Source organism: Erigeron canadensis, chromosome 2 (assembly GCF_010389155.1).
Source record: "Erigeron canadensis isolate Cc75 chromosome 2, C_canadensis_v1, whole genome shotgun sequence".
Taxonomy (NCBI): domain Eukaryota; kingdom Viridiplantae; phylum Streptophyta; class Magnoliopsida; order Asterales; family Asteraceae; genus Erigeron; species Erigeron canadensis.
In genome coordinates this window covers 10810763-10830865 of record NC_057762.1, presented here as the reverse complement: position 1 = coordinate 10830865, position 20103 = coordinate 10810763, and the positions used below count along the sequence as shown (strand labels likewise).

The 20103-nt window shown below is 29.4% G+C and overlaps 1 protein-coding gene across 2 annotated transcripts; it reads left to right on the top strand.

Annotated features, from left to right (window-relative positions):
• Nucleotides 1-4790: 4790 nt before the first annotated feature.
• Nucleotides 4791-10082, top strand: LOC122589915 (protein ACCELERATED CELL DEATH 6-like). 2 transcript variants are annotated; one of them, XM_043762246.1, is made up of 5 exons: nucleotides 4791-4937; nucleotides 6390-6872; nucleotides 7468-7599; nucleotides 7936-8564; nucleotides 9407-10082. In XM_043762246.1, exons 1-5 carry the CDS (start codon nucleotides 4823-4825, stop codon nucleotides 10022-10024), a joined length of 1977 nt encoding a protein of 658 aa, XP_043618181.1. In that variant the 5' UTR covers nucleotides 4791-4822; the 3' UTR covers nucleotides 10025-10082. The 2 variants fall into 2 exon arrangements, with proteins under 2 accessions (XP_043618181.1, XP_043618182.1); XM_043762247.1 differs by lacking the exon at nucleotides 7468-7599.
• Nucleotides 10083-20103: the final 10021 nt, after the last annotated feature.

Sequence of the window (20103 nt, the reverse complement as noted above, 5' to 3'; positions counted from 1 at the left end):
AAAACCCTAAAAGGGTATACGTTAGCACAAGTCAATACAATAACGTTAACGTCTCAATAATTGTCTATATATATATATATAACGTCACATAATATGGATTCAACAACTCGTATCCCGAGTATGATCATGCCCGTTGTGGATTCGTCAATCCACAGTCCACGTTTTACATAATATATAAAATACTTATTAACAAAGCATCGTCATAATATGGCAATCATCATACCCGGTGTGGATTCGTCAATCCACCGTCCACGTCTTACATAATATAATATAATATAACGTCTTTTGTCTCATATGTATATAATATGGATTAAACCATCCATAATGTCTCGTCATATACACGCATAACACAATATAACGCTTTCATCTTTAATATATATATATATAATATGGGTTAACAATCCATATCGTCTCGTCATAAACACGTGCAAACACGTAAATACAAGCAATCATCTGGTTATTTAACGTCTTGAATCATATCATAACGTATCTAGTTGAATCGACAACGCAATGCACTACCTTCAAGGAATCATAGATGCTTATGTATAGGGCCACCCGCAGCCTTCCCACCACTGCACATCTACAACTCATTAAAGGCATAATCGTCTTCCATGTTTGTACAACTATCCTAACCGCAACATATATTCATAATCAGACGCATATTCAACCGAGTGATAGGTCAAGCATACGTATATCATAACAAGGACACAATGATGCATAACGTCTTTCGTCAAACATAAACACATGCAAACACGTAAACACAAGCAACAAGTAGGTATTTAACGTCTCGTTCCATATCATTACATAGAAAATCAACCAACAACCGTTTACCGAAAAGTACATTTTCCACCCCAAATAGAGTAAACATAGGGGCTACGAAACTCACCTTAGCCTCTATATGTCGTTAGAAAGAGATCTAATGACTCTAATTAAAAGTTAAACTTTATCTAAAGGTCTATAGTCCTCCAATTATGAATTAAGGTTTCTCTTTTATATATATCTAGAAGGTACATTAGTGGTTGTTTAGATTCTGGTTAAAAATGACTAGATAGTTTAAAAATACATACATCATCTATTAAAGGTCTCGCTAAGTAAGGTATTCATTTCTTTGTATGTCTTTCTTTCATCCGAATATGTCTGTATTGCTATTTGTACTTGTGCTTTAACGTTTTGCTCAGATAATTTAGTTATAAACCAAAATTACTAAGTAATTTAATTATCAATCTATATATCATATTATTTGTTAATCTAACTTAAAATTATGCATAATATCATTGCAATTTTCTTACAATTATTTTTCTGATATATAATTGTGATAACTTACTATATATTCCATATTTGTTTTTTAGTTTTTTTAATTAAAATCCGGTCTGATTTTCAAAACATAGATTTCATAAACACGTTATATGATAAAAGTTCTATACAAAAATACTTATAGCCAAATTTTATTCGTTATAAGATAAAATTCCTATACAAAATATAATTTAATAAAAACGTATTAACTTAAAAAAAAAATTTTACTGTAAAAAAATTAAAAATTAATATTAAAGATAAAAAATGATGTAAAATATAAAAATATTAGTTTCCATAATTATATCATTAAAATCACTAAATACTAATGTCTATAAATTTAAATAAGAAAATAAAAGTAATTTAAATTTATCAAAATAAAATTAAATCTTAAAAAGTTAAATAAGTTATATGATATCATCATTTGATCTAATGACTCTAATTAAAAGTTGAACTTTATCTAAGGATCTAAACTTCTCCAATTATAAATTAAGGTTTTTTATTTATATATATTTACATATTGTATGTTCTATCATATAAATATAAATTAATTATAAAAAATAAATAAAATTTAATGTAAATATATTAAGATTTTAAAATTAATTGTATGATAAGTTTTTTTAGTAATTTTTTGACTCATATACGAAAATAAAGTATTTAAAAATATAATCTTTATAGGCAGCGTGGTAACTTCGCTTGCTTGAGGAATAATTCCTCGATAAGAGTAAAGGGTTACTAGGTATTTACCTTTTTTTTTCTTTACTCTAATTGAAATATGTAGAATATGTTTCATCTAAAGATAGGATATTACTTTTAAAAGTGTAAAATAAAAATTTAATATCATCTTGTGTAACAATAAATCAAATAAAATGATAGTACCCTATTATGATTTTTTAGTATTCAAATATCGCTAAGTATGTCACAATCTAGAATTTTGATGGACATATTATAATTTTGTAATATTCATATATCGATATTTTTAAGAATATTTTACTATAAAACTCAAAGTTTTGTAATATAGATCAATATTTTAATACTAAAATTTCTAAACTAAATTTTAAATCATAATAAACCAACAACTAATATTGATAAAGTTGTAAACTCGTATATTAGATATGGGCCTAAATCTAGATTTATTAGAAGACTTTTAAGTCAGGTTTCGACTCCGACCCAGTATTGTCACTCCTATAATTTTGATGGCGTTAAAATATTTTACAGTGAAAGGAATATCCACGGTTAGTTTCATATATGTAACTCATATGTAAATTTTTAACACAATTGGTTGTCTTATGATGTATCATGTTATTTCAACTACGAAATGTTTTTTTTATCTCATTTTGTTGTATATAATTGATGAAATACTTTTTTCTTTTTCTCTATTCTAGGTTTTCTTTAATATCTTTTATTCTAATTACTCCAGTATGTCTTTTTGGAAATTCCAAATACATAATTATTCATTTAATTGACCAGATATTGAGCAAGTAATTTTTGTGCAATATAAACGTAATTTAGTCAGAATATAGTTACCCAAAAGTATAAACATACTTGCAAATAAATATCATAAATATTAAAAGAAAACTTATATTTATAAATATGATATATTTAAGATCGTATATTATCAATTATCAATATTCTTGATATAATTCAAAGTTATATATCTATGGGTGTTAAAAATATACGACTAACAGTAATACCAAGAATATGTATTATTATTTTATTAATTAAGTATAAATTAAATAATCAGTATTCATAATTTAATTTAAAACTAAACTTTTGAAAAAAAGCAAAAAAAAAACATATGACATCAACAAAGTTATCTATCTTTATAACTAATGTTTTGTGCTTCTACAATGATGATTAAGGTTGCTTTTTTTTTATTATTATTATACTAATCCTAATACTCGTACGATGTATGATAGGTATATAGATTATATCATAAAAAAATTCAAAAATTACATGATTTATGAGTACAAAATAAATTGTGGTTAAAGTAAACCGATGATTGAAACTAAATTACAATAACCAGTAATGATAAATATAATATATGTTTAGTTAGAGGTTTGGATTTACCTCAAATTTTTACAGTCACATAAATAACGAAACTTGTAAGCATAGTGTATGACGACAAATAGCTTTTTGAAATATTCATGTTAATAACTTATTATTATAAGTAATATGAGTTGAAAAATTATGAAAGAAAAAGTGACAGCTTTATTAATGAGAAAACGATCAATCGAATAAGGTTATAATGTGTCTTATATCTATAAGCCAAGACTTAGAGTTTAGTTCTAAGTCTAAAAAGAAAATTGAATTTATATACAAATAAAAAATCTAATTTAATAAAACAAATAGATTAAATGGACACTTGTCGATCAAGGATAATATCACATGTCGTTTTAAGAATATTTTAATCTTGTTTTAGTTTATTGGTAGATAATAGTTAATTAGATTTAAATAGATTCATGATATTAATCTTTTTCTTTAAAAAAAATATAGATTAAAACAAAGTTGTCTTACTCTACCTACAAAGGTAAAGCGATTTTTTTTAAAGATAGATAAATGATTAACACTATATGGGTGTGTCCATGTCTGTTCAGTTTTTGCTAATGCTTTAAATGATTTGCTTTTCATGTATTAGATGAGTATAATATTGTTAATAATATTTTAAATACTGGTATACACTGACAGATATTACTGGTCCCAAGGGTACTCCGATATAACTATCCTGATATTGTTAAGTATTTTCACTATTCAATACCGACCAATATTTCCGGGTTTACCGCTCTGGTTTTTTCACTTTTGTTTTTGAATTTTTTTAAAATTATTTTTATAATACTTTAATATATTTTTTTTTGTTATTGTGAACTTTAAAACATATATTTTGTTATAAAATACTTATTTAGTTTTTTGTTTAGTGGATTATAATTGTTTTTGACTAGTTTTGTTAACTTATAATAAGTTTTGTAGGATTTTTTTAAAAGTAAGAAAAATTAAATTAGGGGTACCGACTGGTATTTCCGATAATACCGTAAAAAATCAACACACGACCAAAATGATATATTGTTTGTTAAGATCCCTTATCATATTTGCTTATTATAAAATTTGAACCTGAGAGAGTGAGATCTAAGAAGGAAATTACATAATAAAAAATTCTCTAATCATTAAGTTATAATTATTGAACTAAAATTAATGATTAAAATTTAAAGATTATAGTTAAACAACAAACTTCATCATTTATTTTAATTTGAAAGTTGAAATTATCTTTCTCTAAATAAAAGATGATTATCCAAAAATAATAAGCCCACAATGAAAGTTATTTAGATCCTTATCCTAATTTAATAAGCCCACAATAAAAGTCAAGCATATGCTTTTCCTACATCGAGTATATATTCTTAAATCCTCACATAAACATTACTTTATTCCTACACAAGTATTACTCTTTTTGAAATATATCTGTGACCGCCATTACTACTTGTTTATTGCAAGAAAGGACCACAACATGAACCCCACAAGAAGTAATAGTAGTGGTAGTATGAGTAACCTGAATCCCACCAATCAGCAGTACCACCAGATTAACATTCAGACTACTCCTTCACATGATCAACCACCACTGCCATTAAATCTTCCTCGTTCAGATCTTCTTATTGGTAAACTTTGTTATCTTATGAGTAACTTCTTACTATTTTGTTTCTGTTTATAAGACGTACATCATAATATCATACGAGTATATATTATTCTACATTTTTATTGGGAAAATGAACTAGGAATATAATGAACTATATAATCTGTTTATGTTACGTAATGCTCACTCATGCTTCAGTCATATAGGGTAAAGTTATTTTGAGATTTTTTTTTTTTTGCGAGAACCTTTGAGAACTTTTCAAATCAAGCGAAACCGATAATTGTTCTTTACATGAAAATTGTTTTTTGATTGTTTTCTGAATAAATTATGTGTAATTTTGAAGTTTATAATTGTGTGGAGCATGTATTATCATCCATTATACAATTATGTGGAGATTTGGATTTTTGATCCCATATGCACGAATATTGATATGATCACATGTATGCAAGTCGATCGCATGTAATCATAGCAATATTCGTGCACATGTGATCAATAGTCCAAATCTCAACATAATTGTATAACGGATGATAATCCATGCCTCCACACAATTATAAACTTCAAAATTACACATAAGTTATTCAGAAAACAATCAAAAAATAATTTTTATGTAAAGAATAATTATCGGTTGGGCTTGATTTGAAAAGTTCTCAAAGGTTCTCGAAAAAAAATGGTTCTCAAAATATAATATAAGTAGGATTCAAAGGATTTATCAGAAACACAACTTTAAAAGAAGGTTGTTTAAAAATAAGAGAAATTTTTTATAACTTAACGAAGACTTGACATGTGACTAAAAAAACATTTTGCATTTTTGTAAATATTGTCTCCTTTTAACTAACTTAAACCCGTGTTATGTATACATCTTACACAGTGTAAGGTATATATAACTTACCATTTCTAAATGAGAATTACTTCTTTGCATTTCTTTTTATTATTCATTTGTACATTAAAACCTCAAATTGACAAACAAACTGCATTTAAGGGAAAAAAATCAACTAATATAAATAAATCATCCAATAACATTACTTACACAAGCTCTTTCACATGTGTAAAATATGTAAAATAGGAGTATTATTCAAAATCAAATACACTAGTTTACATATGTAAAAGTAAATAAGCAGAGTCAATATATATGGAAATGTTCACTTTCCATGTCTAAAACAATTGTTCTTTTTTTAAAATGCCACATGTCAAGTGCTGGTTGGATGAAAAACTTTCTTTCAATTCTTTCCTTAGCCACATTTAGTCATAGTTTATTACATTTCTAGACCATTGTCCATTTTTCATCTATCCTTGTTACCCGACACGCATTGAGACTAATCCCAAGGTGACGATTCGCTTTGCGAGTAGCCTGGAGTCTTCCCTTCAGGACCTCTAGCTATTTTCACCATAAAAGACTAAGATTTTACCACTAGACCACAAGGATCATACTACTATGATAACAATGAAAGTAATTAATTGTCTTCATTGAATAATGAAGGAAGAGAAGACTACAATGAGATTCTGGTTCCGTCGTATAAAGCAACAATAACAGGCGATTGGAAAGCTGCAAAAATCATTCTTGATAGGCGACCGGAGCTCTTACGATTTAGCATCACAGAAAATGGTGAAACGGTACTCCACATTGCGGTATTGGGAAGATCATACTGGTTTGTGGAATATCTGGTGAGTTTGATGGAAAAAGTGGACTTAGAACTTCAAAATGTTAATGGTCAAACCGCTCTCTCTTTAGCAGCTATGACTGGACATGTTAGAATGGCGAAGATTTTGGTGAAAAAAAACAATGCCCTGTTGGATATCCCAGATAGTCGAGGGATGATGCCACTCTACATGGCTGCTTTATATGGCAAACATGATATGGTCAAGTATCTGTATCATAAATCTAAAAAGATGACTGGTGATTTCTGGACACATGAGAATCGGGTTTGTGTTCTGGTGAAAGCTGTTGAGTCAAATCTATTTGGTATGCATCTTATACCTTCTTGTTGTATCATATTTTCTACATATATACTTCTGGTTGTTTTTCTTTAATGGCTAGACAAACATTGTAATAGTTCTCCACTAGAAGAATAAGCCTTTATCAAGTAAGGATTATGCAAAGTACATTGATAAAGTACATTGATCAATATCTATTGATCCCACGTTGGCAAATACAGATATACTTTGGTTAGTTAACTTGGTAATAAGGATTATGCAAAGTACATTGATCAATATCTATTTTAATTGGAAGAGTAATTGTCATGGCATCTAATAATAAAGTAATAATTAAGGTCTTCTTTATAGCATTTTAGATTACTTTCTCTTGTCTTAGACTATACTCTAAGAGGAAAAACTAAATGAACTCACATAATATACACATATACTTAAAAGTGTCTATTACCGGAATTGAACCCACAAGCTATAGGTTGATGAGCATCACATATACCAAGTGAGTTAGCTTTAGAGTTTTGCTCATGTTTTATATGTGTATTGATTAGATTTTGGTTGCTTCGTTGGGAGACTTTGCCATTAAAGTTATACTCTATGTTCTTATATAGTGAGCATCAAATATTTTGCAGACGTCGCATTACAAATTGTGACGGATCGTCCGGAACTAGCTGTAAACGGGAGGGTACTCGGACTACTGGCTCGAAAACCTTATGCATTTGATGCTATAAGACCTAATATTATTTCAAGGATTATATATTCATGTATGATTCTTTTTCCATAACTATATAGTATTCTCTTTATAGTACTTCTGGCATACTTGAGTCAAAAATAAAATGATCTATTGATTACATGTGATGGTATGATAACTGATAGGTTATACGTACATTGGTCACATTCAAATGATTAGGTTTAACGGCCACTGGGTGTAAAACTATACCCGACACTTGTAGATTATGGATTATCACATATACCTTAAAGGCTATAGACCAAGGCCCATGGTATTCATTGACATAAAAGAGAGGGCCCTTGAAGGAGCCTTTGTAATTAAATTTGTGTTTATGATACACTTCCTGAAGAGTATTTTTTTGGTTTGTTAGTTTTTGCAGTCTGTCGTCTCAAAGTTAGAACTCCTGAAATGGAAAGTCATGCGTTGCAGTTACTAAGAATCATTTGGGCAGAAATTGTGAAGTTGCCAAAGGCTCAAATTCATGACATAATAAGGGGCCCGCCTGATCAAAGTAGCGGAGATGAAAAGCAAACACGCTCCGAAAAAGAACAGCAAGAAACACTGCTATTGCTAAGAACCATTTCCGACAATATAGCAAAACTGCCTACTAAAATTTTTAACCTATTCAAAGGCCCCCCTCATGAAAAGGCAACGGAATGGAAAGACGTGAAGTCAAAATACTCTTCCCGAGTATTGTTTCTTGCTGCAGAAATGGGTAATACTGAATTTGTAGTTGAGGTTATTGGGCAATATCCACATCTGGTACGGGAGGTCAATGACAATAACCAAAGCATATTTCATATTGCTGTCTCACACCGTCATCAGGGCATCTACAATTTGTTATATGACATAGGGTCACTCAGGAACTTAATAATTACCCTTGAAGACACAAACGGAAACAATATTTTGCATTTAGCCGGGGAGAGTGCAAAGATCAATAGGTTACAGAACATCCCAGGAGTCGGTCTGCAGCTGCATCTAGAGACATTATGGTACAAGGTACATCTTTCATCCTAGCCTCCTGGCTTTTTCATATGTATAGAACTGTTCTTATGTTCTATATATCGTTTATCCGTTCTTGATGTTGTAAAATTTTCTCACAGAGATGAATTTCTGAATCTGCTGTCCTCTCTGAAACGAACTAAAATAGTAGACAACATTTTGTTTAGAAAGATTGTACTTGAAGGTTGCAATCTCAACCCATCTATTTAGATAGGGACAATATCTTTTCCGGGTCATATGGGTACAAGCTTAAAACTCACATTGAAGTGAAAAAGTTAGGCATCTGAGATACTGAAATGGGTAATAAGTAGCCCATTTTGGATGGTACAACTTTATATTTAAATCAGCAAAATGTAACAAGATTTGTCGTCGGTCAGGCCTACAAGGCCCATATGGACCTGCCTTACGAAAAGGCCCGGTTTGATCCGTAACCCAATTTGCTCATTTCATTATGTCTTACAATGGTAAATAAAAAGTAAAAGGAAAGTTGGGGGGAAAAAAAAACAGAAAAAGTAAGTAAGTAACTGCTCAGTGCCGCCTTCCGCGGGTTTTGAGCCCCAATACCTCGACGGTGTATGGGGGAGGTTAAGATGTAGGCAGACCTTACCTCTACCTAAATAGAGAGGCTGCTTCCAGTTTCTACCTAAATGGTAGAAAAGGCCCTCCAACCTTTGCATGGGATGAGGATCGAACCCATGACCTCTGTTTCCAGAGGCAAGGGTGTTTACCACTGATCCAACCATAAAAACAGAACTGTATCCATATTGCTAAAGCAACTGGCTTAATAATTTTCTTGTTGCATGAATGTTGTTGATATGATGTAATAAATGTAATTATAGGAAGTAGAAGCATTGCTCCCTCCTCCTTTTCGAGAAAAGAAGAATGCAGCTGGCCTAACACCACACGAAGTATTCGCAAAGAACCACAAAATTCTATTTACCAAAGGGGAAGAGTGGATGAAAGAAACCGCTGCTCAATTAATGGTGGTTGCATCATTGATAGCTACCATCTCATTTGCCGCAGCATTTACATTTCCAGGTGGATATGACCAAGTTACTGGTATACCTATCTTCATCCGGAAAAACCTTTCCAAAATTTTCATAATATTTGATGGCTTGTCATTTATATCTGCTACGACCTCAATCCTCCTGGTCTTGACTATACTCGGGTCTGATTTCACTGAACATGATTTCTTGATTTCCTTGCCCCAAAAGTTGATGATATGTTTAGCATCACTTTTCATATCGATAGCAACCATGATCCTCACTTTCATTATCAACTTTTTACTACTTTATCAAAATAGTTCTAAGTGGATTCCAATTTTTATCAGCTGTTTTGCTGCTGTAACTTACATGATATTTGGTAGCCCGAAATTTCCACTTATAGGTCGCTTTCTATATGGTTCAAGATTTCTTTTCAAAAGGGAGAGAAGAATGCTTAAGAAACCAATCTTTTAGCCATTGTTTATGTATTCTATTACTTTCTATGCATTATGGTAAGGTGAGTTATAGTCAAACACATCTTTTGTTCTATGAACACAATAGATTCACAAATATTCTAACTTATACATCCACTTGTAACATCAGATTATCTATGGCTTTTAAAATTTTTTATTTATTATACAAAAGCATCATATTATCATCTATGTACACTTCAATAACTAAATCTTATTAATTTGGGTTCTCACCGTTCTCTCATGGATCTTTGATGTACGAATAAGGTAAAGATGGAACTACAGGTCAAGAATAGAGCGAGTTGATTTTGTTCCCACTCCCACATAATAGGTTAAGGGTAAATCTTTATTTGAAAAACCAAGAAACGCATTTTAGCGAGATAATCATTTTAATCAATGACGAAGATTATGTGACCCAGCTGTATGGTATTCAGTCAAATTCAAAACAAATATTGTTGGTGTTTCACCAACTCGGGAACAAATTGTTGCTGAAGCGATTCCAAAGTCACATATCAAATCGGTTGGAAGTGTTGTTGCAAAGTTGGTTATTGGAGCCACCGTTTACTTTATATGACAAGAACGCAATGTTAGGCTATTTAGAAAGGAGAAGAAGACACCTGAGAAATTGCACTACATGATTATTTCTTCTGTTCGGTTAAAACTACTTACTTGCAGATTTAAGAAAAATATTAGAGTGGAAAGGATGTTGGATGCATGGGATAAATAATTAGACCTGTTGATTATAAGAATACTCATGAACAACTCTTCTAACTACCGTTGATTCAAGAAAGAATATCGATAATCAGGGTGATTTCACACACTAAACACACAATTGTATATAGAGAGGAAAATATGAAATTTCATTTATCAATCAAAAACTAATTACTAACAAAAACCTACATCCCAATTTATAGATGGGATTTATGAAAAAGAAACCGAAACCATTTAATTATCTAAATTAAATAAAGGAAAATAAAGAGTCTAAGATGCTTCCATATCAATCTAGATGCTTCTGCATCATTCTCCTCCTCTTCGAAAAGAACTCGACCTCGAGTCTTGTCTTCAGACTAAAGCCACCTGGAAAGCGATAAAAACATCATTTTTATTTAGCTCCACCATTCGAAATGAATTGCTTCTATCATTCTCTTCAAGCCCAAAATAATCTAGTAATATTTCTAGTTGGTCAACTCTATTTTTTTCACGGGCTCTTAAAACTGAGTCTGTGATTTCGTAGCAACCACTAGAGCTATTAGGTTCTTTTGGATTTTCATGCCAACCACTAATATGTATGGAAAAAAAACAACCGATGATTAAGATTTTCATCCACACATAAGTCCATATAAAATATAGTAGGAATCAATTCGTATTTATCAAGCATATCTTTATGGCTAGAAACCAATATATATTCATGTCTTTTAAAATTCACTCTATTAATTTTCCCCATAAACATTTGTTTGATCAAAAGATTTGAATCATCACTAGCTGCAAATGTCGACAATTGAGAGTCAAAACAATCAAACTCTCCAATTCTTCCAGGATGTAAGGGAGATCTACAATGTTAGTCCCCCAATCACTTGTCACCACCGTAGAAATTCCATTGTCACCATTCTTGACCAATGCATCATCTCCACTCAATCCATCGCCTTCTTCAACAAACTTTAGAATATTCAAAAAATCATAATTCCTTGAAGAAAAATCAAATCGAAAATCCCAACGGTCAGATCGTGCATCGATGAGTCTTGGATCACATATCCAAAAATCAGAGAGATCCAACGGTGAACAAATCTGTGGCGCCTGTTTTTCTGCAACTGCGCAAATCTGGACGAACGGAAACGGGTTTTTGGGTATTTGTCGAATTGGCGTGTAATCTTCTTCATCGATCTTCTCACTATATGAACAACCATTATACGCGAACCAAAGATACCAATTCGTTCCTCTCGCTATATGAACACCCATTATACGCGAACCAAAGATACCAATCCTCATCACTGTATACATCATACACGGGTTGTGAATCATAGATAAAATCGTCACAACGAGACATTTTGGTCAGGATATTTCACTCTGATACTAAATGACGCAGCGAAAAAAAAGGATAAATAATTGGACCTGTTGATTCTAAGAATACCCAGGAACAACTCTTCTAACTACCGTTGATTTAAGAAAGAATACCAATAATCAGGGTGATTTCACACACTAAACACACAATTGTGTATAGAGAGAAAAATATGAAATTTCATATATCAATCAAAAACTAATTACTAACAAAAACCTACATCCCAATTTATAGATGGGATTTATGAAAAAGCAACCAAAACCATTTAGTTATCTAAATTAAATAAAAGAAAATAAAGAGTCTAAGATACTTCCATATCAATCTAGATGGTTCTGCATACTCAATTCCCGTTAGTCTTTTTGTTTTGTAACTAGATATTAGGCATATTATGTAATATCTAGTTGCTTGGTGTTTTGGCATGTGAATGTCTTTTGGTGCATGGACATCTGATTGCATGTTTTTATTTGTGATATAATAACATATACAAAGGGTAACCTTTTACCCAAAAGATTATGTGACCCAGCTTTCTCTCACCAGAGCTCTCTTTTTACTCTATGGTGATTGTAACCACCGTTATACATTCATACCATCTCCACCACCACCACCTTCTGTTGCCGCCACCACCACCGCCATAGTTGTTGCATCTCTGTTTCTAATCACCACCACTTTGAAGGCAAAGCCTATACAGACAAAGTCGGTGATCGTACCTTAGGTCACCCTTTTTATTCTTCTTTATGAATACCTATATGAGCGGAACCTGTACCGTATCATCATCAGAAAATATAACAACGATTGCGGCGGTGAACTACGTTAGCGGTGGTGGCGACGAGGAAGAAGGGTGGTAGTTGTGGTAATCTTGATATTTGATTTTGATTTATTCATGGGTTGAGATTCATCCATTGATTTTCAATGTTTTTGATTATTAAATAGATCAAAACCTTAAATCTAGGAACTAAATGATTTTGTAGGATTATGCTTTTCTAAGCTTTTGTAACGAGATTCTTTTTTAATTAGATTCTTTTTTAACTAGATTCAATGTTGAGTCTTCGAGCTTGTTAAAACTATCTTTATCGGTGATCGATTCTTGAGATCATCTAATATTACAATAATAAGAAAGGGAATCAAGCCTCGAACTCCCTCAAACTAGCCTAGAAAACAATCTCAGATTATTTCCATGCATAAAAAAACTTACAGATTCACATAGATATTTATAATAAGTTGCATCTTAATACAAACTTAAGTTGAATCACAATATTATGATAATATGATGTATGTTAGTCAACATTTCAAAGTAAAATCATAAAGATAAAGTGTATCTGAATTAGTATGGGTGTATTTACGAATCAATTTCACACTAGGAATTTAAACCCTTAGAAAATACGTACAGAGTTGTTGTCACACGGATAATATGTAAAGCAAGTCAATAAATTTACGAAGCGCGTAACCCGACTAGGAAAATAGTGTAACCCGACCACCCATTATTAGCGGCGACGTCGCCGCAAATAGTGGGCCCCTCTGTCAGTCAACGCCTACAACCATTCACGTGATGTCTGTAACGATTCCCGAATCTCGTGGGTGTGGACCCCACTATTAGCGGCGACGTCGCTGCAAATAGTGGGTCCCCCCACTTCGATATAACCCACGTCTAAGTCTTCTTCTCCTCTTCTGCGTTTTATTCATCTTCTCCTCCGAACTCCTCCTCACCCACGTCTAGATATTAAATTAGAAATCAAAAACTCTGAATACTTTTGTTTAAATATTATAACATTCCAGACAAATTTTTTATTTGCTTAATAATTAATTAGAAAAATTGTATTTTAATATTTTATTTGTTTCTAATACTCTCTAAATCTTCTAATACTCTCTAGACCTAATTATATATCTCTTTCGTTTTCTCTTTTACTAACCCTAAACCTAATTAACTATTTAAGCATTCTCATCTAATATCCAAGACTAAATAATGCTTCATTTTCATATCTATTATATAAATAAACAAAATTTTGATTCTTTCTTTCTTATTTGGCATTTTTAGATTCTTTCTTATTAATAATCTTTTTTATATAATTGTATTTATGACATCATATTAAATTTAATCCCCCATTAAAAAGTTTCTTAAAAATAGCCAAACTTAATGTAAATAATATATATATATATATATATATATTTTTAAAGATTATTTATACTAACATTCTTTTAGAATAAAATTTTATTTCGAAAAACATGTGTTACGTCATTCATTATACTTGTTTTAGTTCTGTTTTCATAAATTATGCCTCGTCATTCATTAGCACACGTTGTAACAATTTTTTACTTAGACTATATAGCAAATTCACCTAAGTTATATTATTAATACTTATTAACATTTAGTAGGTTTATATGTATAACCAGTAGATTAAATTTAATTATTTCATCTTTATCAAATATACCCTATACTTAATTATATAATATACCATAAATAAAATAAATATACGTTTTAAATAATTATTAATGTTAAAAAGTGTAAGTTAGTTGTGGAATGCAAAAATATTGTAACTTGTAAATTACAATATACTCTTTTCAATTATTATAATATATCATAAATGTATGATAATATGTAAATCTTTCAAGTTTCAAATTTATATATAAATCCACGTATTGAAAAACTAAGTTAGGCAAAATTCTCCAAATCCCACTCATTTCTTAAATTTTTTTTACTACGGTCTTTTTTCACTTAGGTTATTTTTATATAATATATTACATTTTCATGACTTTCGAAAGAGATAGATATTTCAAAAATGTTTGTCGTACTTAATTTTTGTGACATAAATTTAACTTTTATTACTTTGTAATAATAATTTTTTTTAACGACATACTACTCTATCACTATCGTAAATCCGTGTTCAGTATCCACGGATTAACCATTCAGTAAACCATTCACTGGGAGGTATGCCAAGTCATCAGTAACGTTGTACGAGGAATGCCACGTCATCAGCATTTGCGGGGACGTCGCCGCAAATACTGATGACGTGGCATTCCTCGTACAACGTTACTGAATGGCAGCAGTGGCAGTAGTGTGTCAGTTGTCGGGGTCCCACTATTAGCGGCGACGTCGCAGCTAATAACTGGTGGGGTTGACCGTTGACCTGGTGGTGTTACCCAATGCCTCACGGGTGATAGAAAATAATAGTATTATTAAAATCTAGGTGACAAGAATACGTAGTATTGGTGTGGTTGAAGAAATAAAGTAGAAAGAGACAACAAGAAAAAGGTTTTGCTTGGCAAGTGGAAGTGGGATAGTGGAGGATAGTAAACCAACTTACAATTATGTTTCCTTTTACTAGATAGTGACACATAAAAGAAAACTGATATTCTCATGAATTGAAATATTTATTTACAACGCTTTTACTTGTATAAATATTACGCGTACTTTGTTTAATAATGATAACACATGTTATGCTCACATAAATCTAAGCTAATTTACACAAATTTGCAAGATCTTAAAGACTAAATACATATATCAACATGATACCCCGATGATACAACAAACAAAAAAGAAAGCCGCAAAGAACATAAGGAAAAGTGTAAAACAAAATTAGGTGTGATGGTTGAAGGGTGGTTCCAATTTTAAGAAAATGATGGGCAATGAAATTCAAAAGGGTTGATTTGAAAAATGGATATGGTAAAACCGTTTGGATTAAAATTTAGAAAAAATTTCATTATATCACTGTGTAGTTTGTCATTTTATCAAGTTTCACCCCGTACTTTTTTTTTATTATTACATCACCCTGTTATGACTTTTTGTATCATTAGACACCCATCCGTCTATGAGCCGTTTGTAACCCTCCGTTATCCTCCTCATGTGCATTGCACATGAGGGTATTTTAGTCATCTAGTTATCTTCTTCCTTGATACACCAACTAGAGCACTCTTTACTCCTCTTTCACCTTCTTTTCCAGATCTAACAATCAAAATATTTTATAATCTTACATTTCAAAAAAAAAAAAATCCATTTCAATAAACCATCTGCAAATCTGTATCTATAGTTAAATCAAAATCAGTTTAAAACAAACCATAAAAAATTCACAACACCCTCATGTGTAGAAGGAAGAGCAGAATGACCGAGACAGTATGCGACAGATTTAAGTTGACTTTCTTTTCCGACCACCGCTTTCTCTATCGTATTCGCCGTTGGCTGTCACCAATTCATTCAACAAAGTGACAAACATATATACACAACATTCAATCTCCATTCTGTGATATTGGTTTATGTAGCTTTGACCAACCATTCACTTATTGCCACATAGCCATCCTAGTCGCCACTTTCATTTTCAATCTACTAATTGAAAAAGTGGTGACACTATTATTATTAATATTATTAGAGTTTGATTTTTTTTTATATTTTTTATGTATACATATTTGATGTTGATAACAATGTGATGATGATGATCTTAATAGGGATTCAATATTTTGAATTATTGTGTTGATTTGTTGTTGGTATAGAGATATAAATATATGGCTATTATAATTACCAAGTTTATGAAATAATATATATAGAGTATGTAGATATATAGTTGGATCTGGGAAGAAAATATATAGATGGAACTATTAAAAAAAGAAAAAAAATAAGATATAGATGGATTTTGGGATAGATTTTGATTTCATACGATAGTGAATTTCTTATGGTTTGTTTTAAACTGATTTTGATTTAATTATTGCAAATGGGTAGATTGAAATGGATCATTTTTCATGTTTGAAAGATAAAATTATAAAAAATTTTGTTTGTTAAATCTATAAAATAAGGTGAAATAGGAGTAAAAAGTGTTTTAGATGGTGTATCAAGGAAGAAGATAACTAAATGACTAAAATACTCTCATGTGCAATGCATGTGAGGAGGATAACGGAGGGTTAGAAACGGCTCATAGACGGAGGGGTGTCTAATGATACTAAAAGTCACCATAGGGTGATGTAATAATAAAAAAAAGTACGGAGATCAAACTTGATAAAATGACAAACCAAATGGTGATATAATGAAATTTTCTCTAAAATTTAATATATCACACTATCACCTATAGATAACAAAGTCCTTTACTTTATTGTTAGAATAATTACTAAATATTTTTGAATTTTATATTACACGTATAGCTACATGTATGACTTAAAATAATTTGTTTTAACAACAAAATGTTACATAGTAATTTTATTTGGTAAAAGAAGGGGAATGTCACATAAGTATTAAGCGGAGGTATTATAATTAGTAGATAATATATGTTATCTTTAATACTTGTAGACCATTAAAAACTATAATGCAATGAATTTATTAGAAAAGATTATAGTAGAATGAAAACTACTCCCTTCGTCCATATTAAGTGTCTTATTTTGAGTTTTTAAATTTTTTTATTTCAACTTTGAACGTAAATATATATGTTTGTGTTATATAATACTTAATATATAACATACATGAATTGATTGAGTTTTAAAGATACTTTTCATTGATATAACTTTCATCAACTAATATATAAGACAAACAAAGATATATACGGTAAAAATCGAAAGTAAAAGACTTGACTAGTCAAAATAAGACAATTAAAATGGGACGAAAGAAGTAAAGCTTTTCGACTTTTATATTGCATGTATAGTTACGTATATAACTTAGATTAATTTATTTTAACAACAGAACACTACATAGTAAAAATTTTACTTGATAAAAGAAGAGGAATATCACATAAGTTATATAGAAAAAAATGATATATGATTTTATATTCGTAATTTCATTATTGAAACAATAACTAAATAAAAAAGATATACGAAGACTGGCGCCTACTAAAAGAAAGGGGAGTAAATAATGAAGACTAAAAAAATGATTTAATAAAACCCTTAAAAGAATTATAAAAATTACAAATCTCTTAATACTTTATAAAAGAAAAATAACTTTAGTGTATAATAGACAACAATCTCATTTTTTTTACCAAATTATCAATCATTTCTTATTTTTAACTCTTGCAAAAATGACGTATAATTATATGTGAGTCTGTGAATAAAAAAACTTCTAAATACAATATTTCGTTTATTACAAAATTGCATAATTAATTGATTTGATCATAAATGGGGAAAAAAGAACGAAATCGATAAATAAAAATCTTGTTGAATATATTGATGTGAAAAAATCAAATTGATTGTTTATAACGTGAAAATAAGTTTATACAAATATTATTTATTAAAGATTTTATATTGATTTTGATTAACAAAATCTTTGACCAATTAACTTATGACTTAGACTAATGAGTATGACATGACTATACATATGACATGAAAACAAAATAAATATTGTGATAAAATGACAAATAATCAAAGATTTAATGTGACAATTAACTCTATATGTCAATTAAGAGCAAATTTATTTTTTCTTAGTTCGTTATATAATAGTAATAATAACAAAAATAATAAAAAATAAAATTTAATATAAATGAAAATTTTTATTTTCTAAAAGTAATTAATAATTAATAGATAATTACAACATGACAACATACATCACAATATTAATTATTAAATCAAATAATGTTGCAAAAAAAATTTTCAAAAACTGGGATAAAATAACACCTAAACAAAAATTTTATACTCTAAATAAAAATAATTGTCATATAATCAATAATATATCCTTTCTTAGTTATATAAAAAGATTTGAACTGCGAGTGCTGTATGAGAAGGCATGTAATTTTCTTGTTTGTCATTCATGTTTATAGCAAGCATATTCATTGTTGTTGATTCGTAAGGAATTTGTTTATAGTTAAAGGACATGTATTTAGATATCTTTCAAACATGCTTAGTATTATGTGTATATATATATGAAATACCATATTTATAAATGTATGTGATTGGAGATAAAATTAAAAAATTTTGGAGATAAAATTAAAAAATTTAGTCAAAATTTTTAATTCAAATTTTTAAATAATTTTATATATTTAGTTCAATACATATATTTTTAACATAATCTTGGCTATTTATTTTAATCAATTTTTTAACAAATTTTAATCTACGTCATTTTTATTTTGTCAATATTCTAACCAAAAAGTAAAACACCTAACACTAATGACTAAAATATTCTAACAAATCAATATATTAACTTTTTAACTTAATTTTTTATACTTTTGAACTTAATTTTTATAATTAATTTTTATGTATATTTTTGTTGAACTAAATTTTATTACGTCTTAAGTAGTTTATTTAATCAAAATTTTTACATAATCTTGCCTATTTATTTTAATCAATTTTTTAACAAATTCTAATCTTCTTAATTTTGCATTTAAAGATATATATTCTAACAAATCACTAACAAAAAAAATTCGTGGCTCCTAACAAATCACTAAATTATCAACAAATCAAAACTAACTATACTAACAAACCTATTAAAATCCTATAAACAACTAATAATCCTAACAAAACTAACAAAACTAATAAATATACAAAAACTATACTAACATACCAATATTCTAACAAAACTAATAAATATACAAAAACTATACTAACATACCAATATTCTAACAAAACTAACTAATTAACAAAATTAACAAAACTAATAATAACATACCAATATACTAACAAACCTATTAAAATCCTATAAACAACTAATAATCCTAACAAAACTAACAAAACTAATAAATATACAAAAACTATACTAACATACCAATATTCTAACAAAACTAATAAATATACAAAAACTATACTAACATACCAATATTCTAACAAAACTAACTAATTAACAAAACTAATAATAACATACCAATATACTAACAAACCTATTAAAATCCTATAAACAACTAATAATCCTAACAAAACTAACAAAACTAATAAATATACAAAAACTATACTAACATACCAATATTCTAACAAAACTAATAAATATACAAAAACTATACTAACATACCAATATTCTAACAAAACTAACTAATTAACAAAACTAATAATAACATACCAATATACTAACAAACCTATTAAAATCCTATAAACAACTAATAATTCTAACAAATTAACAAAACTGATATATGTACAAA

Bases quoted from the DNA above. Each gene is read 5' to 3' on its own strand.
- LOC122589915 (XM_043762246.1), top strand. From the start codon at position 4,823: ATGAGTAACCTGAATCCCACCAATCAGCAGTACCACCAGATTAACATT. The intron at 4,938-6,389 runs GTAAACTTTGTT...TGAATAATGAAG, and splicing joins TCGTTCAGATCTTCTTATTG to GAAGAGAAGACTACAATGAG. The intron at 7,600-7,935 runs GTATGATTCTTT...TTGGTTTGTTAG, and splicing joins TTCAAGGATTATATATTCAT to TTTTTGCAGTCTGTCGTCTC.